We start from the raw sequence: 16,408 nt of genomic DNA, 5'->3' as shown, positions 1-16,408 counted from the left end.
TGTTACCTGTTACAATGTAAGTCCTGTAAAAATACACATAATAAACTAAATTAATATTGTAAATGGAAATCTGTCGAAAAAAATAAATAAATCATACATACGTATTTTGTTAATATTAATACGGCCTCGTTTACAATAGATATTAACTTTTAGACTTGCAACAGGGAATTCCTTAATCACAATGATTAAGTAGGATGGGCAAACTGGAGCTTTTGAAGTTGACAGCAGTGTGTGCACATGAGCTCGACAATACATTTATCACTGAAATTGTGGTTTGTTGAGTGTCTTAACTTCTCTGAAGTGGTAATGAAACTTTACACAGTGTGTGTTGTTACTCTTTATTGATAGCAAATCGAGACTGTATAGTATAGCCTAGCTAGCATATGCCAATAGCAGTAACCCATAAAATTGATCTCTAAAGTTATTTGTTCAATTGAACATTTTGTTTATTTGTCAGCGGCTCCAAACATTTCTGTTACACCCTCAATGAAGGGCAAGTCCCAGTAGAAGATGGAATTAAATCTTTAGTTATATATTTTAAGAATCTTCATTGGCTGCTGTCAGTGAGGCCTAGCAAGTGATCAGAGTGCACAGTTGCTGCATCAGATATGTCAGAAGTATTCAGCATTGTTATTTGCTACCTAAATGTTGTTGCACTCTTGTCACCGTTAACATGAATATAGTCTGAAATGTCAATCTCTAGAATCCATTTAAACCATTAACTAATCAGCTGGGATTTCAGGTGGTATTTCCAGCAAAAATATTAACCAGGTTATCAGTAAGAATTCTTAGAGTTTGAACTTGAACCTACTGCCATAAATGAGCGTGTAAAATCAACCAGTAGCCTACGAGCCATGGCATTATGTCACGATTCCAGAACCCCATAAATGTAAAGGGTCACAAAAAAGCTAATATATCACATTAAAATTCAATATATGGACGATTATTGTCCACAATGCATTTATTTAAAGTTAAAGTGATATTTTAATCACACAATTCATACATTTTAGGTTGTCCTGCCTAGATTAAGTGCAACTGTCCTGATATCCCTTCATGGTTTCAAGCCTGACTTTCCTTGGACGCATCAGGTACCAAAGTATCTACGGGAACGTATCCCACGGTCCTAAGTTCTACTGCACCTGGCAAAACGTTGTGAACCACTTTTTCATAATTTCTTGGAAAATATTATTATTGTGGACTTCTGAGCATAGCTAAGCCATTTGTTTGCTGATAGACCTAGCTGACATCATTTTCTGGAGTAAAACAGAAAATCATTGATTTACTGTCTCTGTCCCTTTCTACTGAACACAGATAAGATTTCATGTAGAGCTGGGGAACATAGGACCCTGAGAACATAAGACCCTTTGTCATGTTCCCATTATGTGCCATATAAATCTGGGGAACATAGGACCCTGGGAACATAGGAATGACCCCGTATCTACATCCACCATTAAGTGAATCCTACAGATGAAACGAAGATTGAACTGTTTGGCCATAATGATCAGTGCTATGTATGGAGAAAAAAAAGTGAGGCTTTTAATCTGAAGAACACCATCCCAACTGTGAAGCATGGGGTGGCAGCATCATGTTGTGGGGGTGTTTTGCTGGAAAAGGGACTGGTGCCCTTCAGAAAATAAATGGCAGGGCTCCAGACTAACTTTTTACATTGGTTGCACTGGTGCACCTAACTTTTTCATTTAGGTGCACCAGCACATAATTTAGGTGCACCAAAAATATATTACCGTGCCTTTTGGCGCCACAATAATACATTTTAAGCGTTACCTTTTTTGTCAGTTCCCATACACATTGGTAATTTTTTAACACATTATGCAAATGATTGTAAACAGGAATAAAGGTGCAGATACATGTTTTTTCTTTATTTAAATCACAACACAAACAAGAAATCGCAATAACCTCAATTGTTTAAAAAATAAACTTAAAAAGTGCTGATGTTTAAAGTGCTTGACAAACTCAAATAAATAAATCAAACTCAAATAACTCAAAAGTGTGCGCTGCTCCTGGAGGAGTACAGGGCGCGGTTTCACACATACGTGCCTTATTTTTTTCCCCCACCCACATTCAGCAAAGAAGAATATCAGGGTCAGAGCCAATCAGAGGCAGAGTAGGGGCGGGTCTTCGCAGAATGCGGGTGGGAAAAATAAATAACGCTACACATGTACATACACTGTACTACGACGGAGTATTAGGGCCACATTGAGGGGGGAAAAAAATTCAGAGATTTTGAGAATATGGTTGTAATATTACGAAAATAAAATCGTAATCGTAAAGTCGAGACAAACTTGCTAAATGTCAAGCGCACCGGTGCGACCAATGAAAATGTTTAGTCGCACTTAACAGATTTTTGGTCGCATGTGCGACCAAAATGGTCGCACTCTGGAGCCTTGAATGGCATCATGAGGAAGGAGGATTATATAGAAGTACTGAAGAAACACCTCAAGACATCAGCTAGAAAGTTAAAACTTGGTTGCAACTGGGTCTTCCAGCAGGATAATGATCATAATCATACCTCCAAAGTTGTAACAAAATGGTTTAAAGACAACAAAGTGAAAGTATTGGAATGGCCATCACAAAGCCCTGACCTGAATCCCATAGACAATTTGTGGACTGAACTGGAAAAGCATGTCTGAGCAAGGAGGCCCACAAACCTGACTGAGTTACACCAGTTCTGTCAGGAGGAATAGGCAAAAATTCTGGCAAAGTATTGTGAGAAGGTTTCTGTTCACATACACTACCAGTCAAAAGTTTTAGAACACCTCCATTTATCTAGTATTTATTGAATTATACACAGTTGTCTCAATGTACTCTGAAATTAAAGCATAGAACAAATAAACAATTGGAGATTAAAAAAAGAAATCATGTTTAACACAATTTATTCTAATTTTTTGACTCATCAAAGTAGCCACCTTTTGCAGATATGAGCGCTGAACACACTCATGGCATTCGTTCTACAATGGAAATCAAATATTGTTCGGAAAGATCCTCCTAACACTGTTGCAGAAGTTCCCACAAATGTGTTGCAGTCATAGGTTGCTTTGCTTTCACCCTTCTGTCCAGTTCAACTGAAACCAGCTCGATGGGGTTTGGAGACTGTGACTGTGCTGGCCATTCCATGATTTGAAGCCTACTGTCTTGTTCTTTTCTTCTAAGATAGTTCTGACATAGCCTGGAGGTATGTTTTGGGTCATTATCTTGCTGTAGGATGAACCCCTGACCAACTAGGCATTGACCAGAGGGTATTGGATGGCGCTGCAAAATGCTGTGGTAGCCCTTTTGGTTCAGGGTGCCAGTCACTCGATGAGGAGCTATCTTTTCACCTCCTTGACGGCGTACAAAAACCCTGTGTGATGAACCGAAGATTTAAAATTTTGATTCATTGGTCCATAAGATCTTCTTACAGAGCACTGCCAGTGCTTCATAAGCCAGGCAAGCCTCTTTTTCTTTAGTCATTTTAGCAATGGCTTTCGTACTGCCACTCGACCTGTCAAACCTGCAGCTCGAAGTCTTCTCTTCTTGTTGAGACTGAGACTTGCTTACTTTGACCATTGTGCTTGAAAATGTTGTCCTGTGAGCCACCTATCACGCAAGCTGTTGGCTCTCAGAAACTTGTCTTCTGATTCTGTTGTGGCTTTGGGTCTGCCGGGCCTCTTCCTGTCAGAGTTTCTTTCGATGGTTTAGGAAACTGTATTCACTGACACGTTGGCTTTCTTTGCAATTTCTCTAAAGGAAAGACCTACACTTTTAAGGGTAATAATGAGGCCTGTCAAAGTTAACGCGATAACGCGTTAACGCAAATTCGTTTTAACGCCACTAATTTTTTTAACGTACGTTAACACACGTTCTGTTACGATGAACATTTGCCCGACCCTCATGCTTCGTTCAAGACAACTCGGAACTAGTAAAAAACGAGGTCCAACTTGTGAACAAAGCAACTGAACGGTCGTAGAACTCGGAATTATAGGTCAGAAATTCGAGCATCATTTCTGAGCTCCGACTTTTCCGACTTCCGGATTGGTAACGTGACATTAAGATAAATCGCAGCATTTGTAGTTCGTGGTAAGAAAGAAAAACGGTGTATTTGGGCTTTTCTTGCATTTTCATTTGGGTGTGCGATTATGTGATATGTGTTAGTATCGTTGATGTTTCCCAGTCATTATAGCAATATGTGAAATTTAAAAGTTACGATATCCATCAGCAACCAGCTTAGCTAGAAAATGTTATTTTGCTCAGAAGTAAATGCTGTAAATGATATAACGAAACACCTGACAGTGATACCATATTTACATTTTAGTACTACTGCAGCCTAACTAGTTTTGCAGTTTCACTCTATTTACTCATTTAATATACTCCTTAACAATAAAATAAAGCAGTGTTTTCTGTGGGAATCCATGTTTTCCCGAGTAAAACAGTGTGAAAGCAGTTTTTCATTGTCTGGGCATATTGTTCAGAAGAAGGGAGCTGCCCTGTCGTCCGACAATGTAAACAGGCTTGTCTGTTGAAGCAACTGGCTCGGTGCAAAGAAATAGAAGTATATCCGAACTGTTGTATCCAAAGAAATGGAAGTATAGCCTAACTGCAATATCCTAGTTCGAGTCCCACTTCTGTATTATACTCCCTTTCCACTGTTTCCTGCTCACTTTATTTATTGTTTGTTTTATTTTGTATAATCCTGTTTTGATCCCACATAGTAGAAGGGGATGTTTTTGTGAGCTTTTATTTTCCCCATGTGAGGTTGGACACAATTACGTTGTTTGATTTGCTTTAGAAGTGCGAGGGATCCAGGGAATGATCTTTGAGTAATGGAAAATTTAGCTGACCAATGAACCTGTTGTAGCCTACAATGTGTCTGTTGTTGCGATGCATTGAGGTCCATCGTTTTGTGTTAATGCTTAAAAAAACGGGATGTTTTAGTGAACCTTTATAGTGTAAAGTTGGACACACTACATTGTGAGTACTCTTATTACTAAGTAATGTTAAATTTAGCAGGTCAATATGCCCATCTGTTGTTGCCTGTTGGGCTTGAGTTTGCCATGTTATGATTTGAGCATATTTCGTTATGCTAAATGCAGTACCTTTGAGGGTTTCTGGACAATATGTGTCATTGCTTTGGGTTGTTAATTGATTTCCAATAATAAATAAACATACATTTGCATAAAGCAAGCATATTTGTCCACTCCCATGTTGATAAGAGTATTAAACACTTGAAAAATATCCCTTTAAGGTACATTTTGAACAGATAAAAAATGTGTGATTCATTTGTGATTAATCGCGATTAACTATGGACAATCATGCGATTAATCGTGATGAAATATTTTAATCGATTGACAGCCCTAGTTATAATGGTCTGTCTGTCTTCCTTTAACTACCTTTTTCTTGCCGTTATGATAGCAATATACTACTTCCTGCAGTGCAATATTGTCCAAATAATGCTTTAGAGGGTGTAGTAATACATTCTGTTCCAACACTGATTTTATACAGACAAAGGGTTTGTAAGTAATCATCAAAAGTTGGGACACCTGTACGAATTGTTTGCATCAACTGCCAATGCTTAATTTATTTCCATTGCTGCAGAAAAGCTGTAAGTGTTAACATATTTCTTGTTCCCTGAAAAAGGCCATTTTTTATAACTCTGAAATTTACATAATTTTTCAGTTTTTGGTAACCTAAACTTTTTATTTTTAACATCTGGCAGTTTACCACTTACCTTTGTACCATTTCAGGTCATTCACTGGACGTGAACTGCTTAAATTTAAATAAAACTGGAAAAATGCGGGTGTTATAAAACTTTTGACCAGTAGTGTACATTGTTATGCCAAAATAAATGCATGTAGTTACATTGTCCAATTACCCATATTTATTCCTTTTTGGGGGTGGAGGAGGGATTTTGACTGGTGAAAATTCTATCTGGTTAGTGACTTTGGTAAACCACTAGACAAAGTGGCTTGTAAGATAAAACCTTATATAAAGCCCTGCCTACAATGTGTATGTTATTCATTTACAGATTTCCATGCTGACCTCTGGGCTAGGAGTTCAGCTATGGCGATCAAAGTTGCTAGGTAGCCAGTACTTTGACTTCCATAACCTGCACAAAATTTAACCACTCTAGCTAGCTAAAAGTCACCTTACAAGTAATATCCACCTGTTACCACCTTGATACTTTTGCTGTCTTCAAAATTTTATAAGGAACAAGGGGTAAAGCATGATGAATAGGCCTCTCCCCCAATATACAACTCCAGCGCTCATGCAAGCCCATGATATGCTGCATCATTGGATTGCAGGACATTTCAAAATCTGCATTTTTATATAACTTTATATAACCTATATATTTTTGCCTTAATATGCCAACTCACAATAATAATGCAATGAATATGTAGTTATAATAATTGGGATGAAATAGCTGGTTTAGCAGGATGGAATAAGCTAAAAATAATGGCAATTTTGGCATTCTGATCAAAATGAATTTTTGCCACACAGGCAAAATAATAAATGGTAGAAGCAATTTCTTTTAATTTACTTTTTAAATGTATTTTTTAAATTTACTTTTGAGCGAGCTAGCTACTTTTCATTCAAATCATGAACTTAAGAGCTTTCTCTTTGAATCTTGCATTGCTACCAATGGCTGTGTACATAAGTAAGCTTTTATGATGATCAATAAACAACACCAATATCAGACAGTGAAAAATGATTGACTCAAAGAAGCAAGAGTAATTATTTTATTGTGGTTCAAGTCGGGGTCATTTATCCATTGTGATCTTTAAAGAATATATGTGTTTAGAAAACACAGTTTCCCCCACCTGTATTTTTCTACATAATGTGGCCACTGGGCACAAAGATGAAAAACACATAATCCCCAAGATTGCTATAATACCGGGATCATTTAAAAAATAATTGTACAACTTATTTCTTATCCATAGTAAGCAATTTCCAAGATCAAAATGATTATTTTATGAAAACACCCTTACTTACAGTTTTGGATCCTGAAAATGATCTGGTATTTTCACTTTAAGAAATGCATGTGGAGTACGGTTATACTTATCCAAAATTTTATGATAATGGTTTACTGTTTAGCCCTGGTTCTTTGTGATACAAATCATGACGTTATGCTTGGGCATCATCTCATGGTGTATTTAGCTAGTAATAGCATTTTCATTCGATTTATACACATTTTTGTCAGCTAATGTCACCTGAGACTGTAATTATTGCTCAAGGTTAAGGACAAATAATGATTTAATTCAGGCACCTGGCCAAAATCTTTGTTTATCTGACCATATTTTCACATTCTAATCAATTGCCATAGTTCATAACTTATATGACATTGGTCTTACTTTTAATGAGGGCATGATTTGGGAATTGATTATGTGTGCAGAGTCCCTTTAAGAGAGCTCCTGCTTCCATGCTGGTTTTTCAATCCTTGTAAGAATAAGGCAAATCATTATGGGCATAAGTCTGGTTGGCTTGAATTGCATATGCCCTTAAACTGGCTAAGTGAGTTTGATTGAAATCTGTGGATTGAATCTCTCTCATATACATTATTCAAAAAATGAGATATCTGACAGCTCATAACATTTACGAAAGACCCACCGGGGAGCTATTATCAGACACAACCTCCTGAAAGAAAGAAATAATAGTTTATTTGTGGTCCTAGTTCTCCTGCAGTCAATGCAATACATTGCAGTATTAACATTTTCTAGTAATGATTCACTTTGATTACATTAATCATGCTTAAATAAAAATGAACCATTTTGTAATTATAGGTGTAAACTGGTGAATGAAAAGTAAATGTGTGCTTTGCAGGTGCTAATGGCTCTTCTTCTGGCCATGCCAGAAGCCCTGAGTCGTGGGGCAGAGGTGGAGATCCCACTGACCTCCACCCTACTCTCCCTGCCCTTCTACATGCTCTGGCTCCTGTGCTGCTCCATCCATGTGCTGGTGTGCACCTCAGCCGGGAGCTCCTGCTACCTGTGCAATTTGTCCTGGATTCCGGCACTGGCTGCCATCACCACCTTCTCTGCCATGTTGTGTGTGCTTCTGTCAATGGCTGGCAGAAAGCTTGCCTCAGGAGCAAAGACTGGCACCAAGGTAAGTCAGGGCCAAAGCTTCGGGGAAGTGGTTCAGGCTGATATTAGACATCTTTGGAGAGTTGTATGCTGATACTGGCTATAGAGGGATATGTTGATATTGGGGGGCTTCAGGGTGGAAGGACATGGTGAAATAGGGAATTGGGAGGAAATTGAATACGCATGTTGATGTGTTGTGAAGTCTTTGTGACATTGGCCTGATGTGGAGGTGGCATTGATGATGATGAGAGTGCAACTAGAATGTATCTCCTATAAACCAGTCTAAAGGCTATGCTGAACATAAAAAACCCATTGGTTTGTTCAGATGACCATTATCACATCATAGGTCCACCACAATAGACTTAACATTTCCATCAGTACTATAGATAGGAACTAAACTTTGAGAACAATACTTGAGCCAAATTAATTTGAAATTCAGTCACAAAATTCCCCTGCTAACTTTTTGAAGGTTCAGGAAAACTGAAATCGGTGAATTCTTTGCTGATGTGTCGTTTTAATACTTTCCTGCATTCACAAACGGCCAAGGACTATTTTAAAACTATTCTTATAAAAGAACGTATAAAAGCCTGTGACGAAATTGGCTTGCTTTCCTCCTTGGATACACGCCAGGTTTTCAGTGGCTGGGGTTAACTGGGTGTTTGTTATGTAACAAAAACCTTAAGTCCAGGGAAATCTTTTCAACATGTAATTTGTGAATGACGCTCTTGCCACTTTTGTGCGGGTAAGGCAAGTTAAGTTGAAAATGCCTAAGCATTGTCCATTCTCTGAATGCGAAGAAAGCAAAACACTTTTTTATTTTCACAAAAATGAAGGGACCTACAAGAAATGGGTTTTATTTCTGGAGCCCACGGGCACTGCAATATTATGATTACCCGTACTATTAGTGTTTCAGTGCCCATTTTCATCTGGAACTTGTCACAGAACATGGTGGATCGGTAAGTAGGTCTACCGTTGGTGACAATTAAATAGCTTTCAAGCTTATGTGGAATCAAAGAGGTGCACCCCTGGGACGTTTTCCTGTCATGCCAGCAAGTTCTGTTTGCACGTACGGTGCAAATGCACTGTTGGATTTAAAAAACAAATAAAAAATACAAACGAATGATGATGATGTTCCTTTGTGTGGGGAAATCTTACATGTGGCGACAAAGATATGGATGGCTTCCTTTGGTAAAATTAGCAGATTTGAAGAGGACAGTGATGTGGAGTGTTATGGGCCACACCCCTCTCTGCATTACAATAACCACAAAAGTCACAAGACTGAATATAAAATGCCACATCACAAGTCAGGATCACAAATAAAGCAAGATTTAAAATAACACATCACAACATATAACACATGGGTCATGACATGTACAGTTGAGGCCAAAAGTTTACATACACCTAGGCTAAAGATATTCAGTTTTTCAGAACTCCGCACATTTCATGTTACCATATATTTCTTTTGGAAAGTCAGTTAGGTCATCTACTTTGTTCACATCAGAGGTCATTTTAAAACGATCGATTAGAGACTGATTTATTTCGGCTTAATTCACTATATCAGAATTCCAATGGGTCAAAAGTTTATATACACCAAACAGACTGTCTCTTTAAACCGTCTGGAGGATTCCAGAAATTGATGTAATGACTTTTTAGAAGCCTCTGATTGGCCAATTGTCATAATTAGGAGTTAATTGGGAGTTAATTGGCACCTGTTGCTATATTTAAGGGCCTACCTTAGGAGTCACTGGATTTTTGCCCTTGATACCATTGGAAAATCCAAGCAACTCAGCCAAGACCTCAGAAAAAAATTGTGGACCTCCACAAGTCTGGTTCCTCCTTAGGAGCAATTTCCAACAACTGAAGGTACCACGAGCATCTGTACAAACAACTGTATGCAAAAGTACCAAAGTATCTACATCTACCCTTAAGAGAATCCTACATCCCATGGCCTGAAAGGCTGTCGTGCAAGGAAGAAGCCCCTACTCCAAGACTGCCATAAACAAGCCAGAGTGAAGTTTGCAGGTGATCACCAGGACAAAGACCTAGCCTTTGGGAGTAGTGTCCTCTGGTCAGATGAAACAAAAATTAAACTGTCTGGCAGTAATGATCAGCGCTATGTATGGAGGAAAAAGGGTGAGGCTGTTAATTCAAAGAACACCATCCCAACTGTGAAGCATGGGGGGGGCAGTATCATGTTGTGGGGGTGTTTTGCTAGAAAAGGGATTGGTGCACTTCAGAAAATAGATGGCATCATGAGGAAGGAAGATTATCTAGAAATACTGAACCAGAACCTCAAGACATCAGCTAGAAAGTTAAAACTTGGTTGCAACTGGGTCTTCCAGCATAACAATGATCATAAGCATACCTCCAAAGTTGTAACAAAATGGTTTAAAGACAACAAAGTGAAAGTATTGGAGTGGCCATCACAAAGCCCTGACCTGAATCCCATACAAAATTTGTGTACTGAACTGAAAAAGCATGTCTGAGCAAGGAGGCCATAAACCTGATTGAGATACAGCAGTTCTGTCAGGAGGAATTTCGGCAAAGTATTGTGAGAAGCTTGTGGAAGGCTACCACAAGTGTTTGATTCAAGCTAAGCAATTAAATGGCAATGCCACCAAATACTAACAAAGTGTAAACTTTTGACCCACTAAAAATATGATATAGTACATAAAAGCTGAAATAAATCTGTCTCTTAGCTATTATTTTGAAATGACTTCTTATGGAAATAAAGTAGATACCATGATTGATTTAACACAGGAAATGTATGGTAACATGAAATGTGTGGAGTTGTGAAAAATTGAGTTTGAATGTCTTTAGCCTAGGTGTATATAAACTTTTGGTCTCAACTGTATACAATGTCAAAATGAGTAGCTCCCCCCCCCCCCAAGCGAAATTGAGCATTTTCCCAAAATCTTGTCCAATGTTAACATCATTCATAAAACAATATGATACATTCATTAATGTAAAGGCCCTATTTGATACATTTTGGATTTTTTTGTCCTCTAGATTGCCATATATAACACATTTATTGAAAGTTGGGGCTGTCAAAATTATTAGCCTCATGTGAATACATGGGATTCAGGTCAGGGCTTTGTGATGGCCACTCCAATACTTTCACTTTGTTGTCTTTAAACCATTTTGTTACAACTTTGGAGGTATGCTTATGATCATTGTTATGCTGGAAGACCCAGTTGCAACCAAGTTTTAACTTTCTAGCTGATGTCTTGAGGTTCTGGTTCAGTATTTCTAGATAATCTTCCTTCCTCATGATGCCATCTATTTTCTGAAGTGCACCACACGTTTCCAGAACACGTCTTCTCTCTGTTCTGGCCCCACGATGGTGGAATGACCTCCCTGTGGAGGTCAGAACAGCTGAGACTGTGACCCATTTCAAACGACGACTGAAGACCCACCTCTTCAGGCTGCACCTCTCCCCATCCCTTCCCCCCCTGTAAATGACTAAACTTAGGGTTGTAACTAGGCAGCTGTTTAATAGGTGACTTAGTTGATGCGCCAGTCTTAACGACTACTTGTATTTTTATTTATTTTTATTTTTCCATAGATTGCGTTGTTGCCGTTCTCGTTGTTAGTGTTAATCAGTTTAACCACCAGGGTCCAGGTTGAACTATGCGGTTGTTCCCTGTACTTGGACCGGTACTTCTCTCTAGGGGTTTCGTCATACTTGTTCCTGGTTATGGTTATACACTTTGTTGTACGTCGCTCTGGATAAGAGCGTCTGCCAAATGCCTGTAATGTAATGTAATGTAATGCAATCTACAACCTCCCCAAATTCTCCCATGTCACTCCTCTGCTGCGATCACTTCACTGGCTACCGGTCACTGCCAGGATCCGATTCAAAGCCCTGACCCTTGCCTACACTGCCGCCAACAGGACAGCCCCCATCTACTTGCAGGACATGACTCAATTCTATGTGCCTGCTCGACCACTCCGCTCTGCGGCAGCAGGGCGTCTTGCAACCCCTCCCACCCGCCCAAAGGGATCACAGAGCTTCTCCACCCTAGCTCCCCAGTGGTGGCACGAACTCCCCGTCCCTCTCCGAACCTCCCCCTCACTATTCATCTTCCGCCGTGGCCTGAAGACTCATCTCTTCAGACTATACCTAGAATAACCACCACCACGCTGTATATATTTAAAAAAAAAAAAAAAAAAAAAAAAAAAAAAAAAACCCTTTTTCCTGTCACTTGTTACATGTTGCCCCATCCCTGCACTTCTTGGTAAATTGTATTCGTCCTAATACTGTAGCTTATTCTTCTGCCTAGTTTGGCTTTGCAGATATTAGACCAGGATAGTGTTCTTTGTTCTCGGCTAGAAATAGCTTTACAAAATAAGTAATTGTACCTTACTGAACCCGTGTTCAGCAGTTGTCTACGATCATGAAAATGCACTTTTTGTACGTCGCTTTGGATAAAAGCGTCTGCTAAATGAAAATGAATGCAATGAATTCTCCAAGAAAAATAGTAATAAAATGATGTTTTTAGCTTTCAAACCACACCTGAGCCTGCTGACCTGATTGGCTCAATCAGCTCCTGCTCCATAAATCAACATTAAACTCAACTAGGTAGACTGAAATTAACAGAGTTGGTGGCACTTGAAGGCTAGATTGAGAGGCATTGCTCTTACATTGCGTGTAGCAATAATTTCACAATGACAAAAATCAAAGAACTAAGTCTGGACCTCAAAAAGATGGTAGTCGATGCCCACCTTAGAGGGCATGTGTACACTGCTATTTCCAAGCATTTTTTGGTGTTCAGAACAGCTGTACATTGCATCATTGCAAAGTACAATGAGGCACACTCTGTTAGAAACAAACTTAGACGTGGTCACAAGTGCAAGATTTCAAAGACCTTGGAGAGGCAAATCATCAGAGACGTCAAGAAGAACCCCCAGATCTCTACAAATACATGTTTGCCACAGTTAAACATGGTGGGGGATCATAATGCTCTGGGGCTGTTTTTCTGATTCTGGATCTGTGTTCGGGTGTATGGGATAATGAAGAAAGAATATAATGTTCAAATCTTGAAGGATAATGTGAAGAAATCTTCTGCCAGGCTGGGTTTCAATTCAATTTTATTTGTATAGCACTTTTTTACAGAAAACAGCCATAAAGACACTTTACAGAGTAGAAAGGCAAGAGACAGAGTAAAAAGAGCGAACAGAGGCCTGATCCCCAAATAGCAAGTACATAAGGTAAAAAAAAAAAAACTCCCAGTGGGGGGAGAACCTTCCAACGGCAGTGAGAAAGGCTCCCCAATGGGAAGAAATCTCAAGATGAACCCGGCTATAGAGGGGGAGCCCATCATCCACATGCTAGGCTGGTGTAAAGTAGCAGACAGCTAATAAAATGGGTTAAGCAGGTTACAGCTGAGGTGAAAGCTAACAGGAATAATAGAAAACCAAATGGTATAGTTCAGAATGGTGCAGTTTAGAGAAGACAGATGATGGATCTGGAGCTCCAGACAACGTCAAGGCATGGGCAGGGGAGGAACATGGCTGACACAGTCCATGATCATGGAATGAAGGACAGGACTGGAGTGATCCCGTGGATTCAGGCTGAGGAAACAGGCTGGAGTGGTAATTGAACTCAGAGTAAGATAAAGGGCGGAAGCCCCATCGGAAAGAGAAACGATAAGGTTAAGGCCAGCGTGAGACTTGATGTTAAGCTACCTAGTGTGTCAACTCCTTAGGGCCAGCTTGACACTTGAGGCTAAGCTAACAAGCATGTCTACTCCATAAAGGCCAGCTTGGTACTTGAGCTAACTAGCGTGTCCGCACCCTTGATGCAAGCTTGACACTTAACACTAAGCTCTCTACCAAGCCCAGACATTTGTGTTTAATTTCATAGACTCCGTGCTTATACATGACCATTTAACAGGATTATAGGACTATAGGAATGGGTAACTATAGGACTGACTAAAGAGGTAAGTTTTAAGCCTGCACTTACAGAGAGTGTCTGAAGCATGCACATAGGTAGGGAGATTGTTCCATAAGACAGGAGCTCAATGAGAGAAGGCTCTACCACTCATTGTAATTTTAGTTACACATGGAATTTTCACATAACATCTTGTGAACAAAGTAATCTTCGAGGAGAGTAAGGAATAAGTAACTCACTAAAGCCGCGTTTCCACCGCAGGAACTTTACCCCGGAACTAGGAACCTTTTGAGGGCTTTATTTTACCCCCCAAAAAGTTCCTGCTCGGTAGTACAGGAACCTTTTGGGTGGAGCTTGCAGCGCTGAACATTTCTGATTGGTCGAGTACTCGCAGCATTTTTTTGTGTTTATTTTCAGGCGCCATGTTTAAAAATATGCAGGCGCAAACCAATTTATTTTCATAATAACTTCAAATCAAACTTGCATGTTATGCGGCGCAGTAGCCTACTTTTGGTTATAGCCTGCCAACATCTTGGAATTATAACGTGTGCTCTTCTGTTCTTTTCTTGCTTTAGTATTCGTTTTATAAAATGATAAGCATTCGTGCTGGGACAGCATATTACGTACTAAAACATTCAAACGGATTAATTCGGTTGCTGAATATTTTCTTCCGGATTTTCTTTGTTAGCCCGTTGTAATTGACTCAAAACGTTTGATACAGTTATGTGAGGTATGCGGTAGTTCTGCGTAATTCACATTGGTGATACAGTAAAAGCAAACTGGAAATCACCTTCCGCACTTTTTGTCAGGGTAAAATAACTGGTTAATTCTAGTAATCGTACCTTTAGCTTTTTCAGACTGCCGTAATTTTACTCTGCCATTCTTCAATTCCACAAAAAGACCAGGAAGACTATGGACTAATTTATGGTGCATGCTTCGCATCTGGAGGGCACACTTCGCTGCTCGGCTAGCAGTAACTTCGAAGGAAAGCAAACGGTGGCTGTACCACTACTAATTTAAATTTTCACGCAAGTCCAAGTTTTCGTTCTATTCTTGTCATTTTGCGATTAGCCTATATAGAATTGACGATGAGAAAGTAATCAAACAGCAAATTGTTTACAACGTGTGCATGTTTTCTGCTGTTGTTGCCAGTTATATTGGAAATGTGAATGCATTCTGTCGCTTCGGATGTCAAGACATGAAAGCGAACGTTCGCATAAAAACATAATGAATGTGTTTGAGAGGATATATAAAACAGTTACAATCTGACTATTGGTCTGTTATATCCTATTTGTTGCATGACAAAGGTCCAAGTTCAACTACCAACGACAGTTTTGCTTGACAACGGTAAAATATGCCCAAACGGCTGCAGAAGAATATTTCAATTCCAGGTGATTAAATCGATAAAAATCAATAAATACAAAAGTAACCATATATAGTCATTGTTGGTAACCCATTGTATATAAGTGGAATAAACCCCTCCGGGCTGTCCCGGTTATTAGAAAATAATGTAGGCTACTTCGGTGGTAGTATGGGGTTACAGAAGAAATCATATGACAGATGGACCGATGACAACGTCGCTTTTTCATACGTCAGTGGGCTAATTTGCCTAATCTTCGCGGGACTTTAGACCGCGGTGGAAACGCAGACAACCATGGGCTGAAGGAACCTTTTAGTTCCTGGTAAAGTAGTTCCTGGGACTGAAAGTTCCGGGTAATTTTGGTGGAAACGCGGCTTAATTTGTAAATATTTTATTATAGGAAGATGCTGTGTTGTTATTGAAACATGCAGTTTTTAGATCTATTTTAAAGTGAAAGAGCTGTTTAATTTTTGAAATATATTTAATATAGTTCTCTATGGTTTAGTGTTGTAACACTATGGGCCTATGCTTATTGATATGTTGAAGAGGCTTCAACTTGAAGGTTGTTAATGAACCAGGTTGTTAATAAACCATGAATTCGAAAATGAGGTCAACCCTTGTGGACATTACGTTTCTGATCTATTAAGGTAATTTCAGTATCGTTAGGTACCGAGTATCGAATTAGCATCGTTTAAGTTTCAAGTATCATTTCAGTATTGAGTATCGTAATACTAAACCTGGTATCAGTATCAAAGTCAAAATTTTGGTATCGTGTGTGACACCTTTTTTAGTTGCGGCGCAGAAACACTGCAGCTGTGCATACACTCCGGACCATCTAAGTGTTACGACATGCCATCTAAGTGTTACGACATAGTAAAGGCCTTGACGGGAAGTGGCCAGGACATATCCATGGCGACGTAACTAAGTCATCCGACAGCGTCTCTTAGCACAAAATTGGCCATAAGTCATCAATATTTTATACGATCATCATGATATTCAGTAGATATGTTGGGTGAAGGCATATGATCATGAGCACAAAGCCATTTTAAAATCGCTCCATAGGGGGCGCGATGGTGCCAA

The 16,408-nt window shown here is 39.3% G+C and overlaps 1 protein-coding gene across 7 annotated transcripts in view; it reads left to right on the top strand.

The window, feature by feature from the left end:
• pigg (phosphatidylinositol glycan anchor biosynthesis class G (EMM blood group)) overlaps nt 1-16,408 on the top strand; it is a 213,505-nt gene that overhangs the window by 78,014 nt on the left and 119,083 nt on the right. For 6 of the 7 annotated variants that reach the window (XM_064341952.1, XM_064341951.1, XM_064341953.1 and 3 more), the window contains one exon: nt 7,813-8,097. In XM_064341952.1, coding sequence (XP_064198022.1) covers nt 7,813-8,097 — 285 coding nt within the window. Of the gene's footprint in view, nt 1-6,019; nt 6,131-7,812; nt 8,098-16,408 lie in introns of those variants that run through there. The other variant, XM_064341957.1, reaches the window with a different exon arrangement.

Source organism: Anguilla rostrata, chromosome 7, assembly GCF_018555375.3.
Source record: "Anguilla rostrata isolate EN2019 chromosome 7, ASM1855537v3, whole genome shotgun sequence".
Lineage (NCBI taxonomy): Eukaryota > Metazoa > Chordata > Actinopteri > Anguilliformes > Anguillidae > Anguilla > Anguilla rostrata.
Note: the sequence above shows the minus strand (reverse complement) of the source record. Positions and strands in the feature narration are given on the sequence as shown.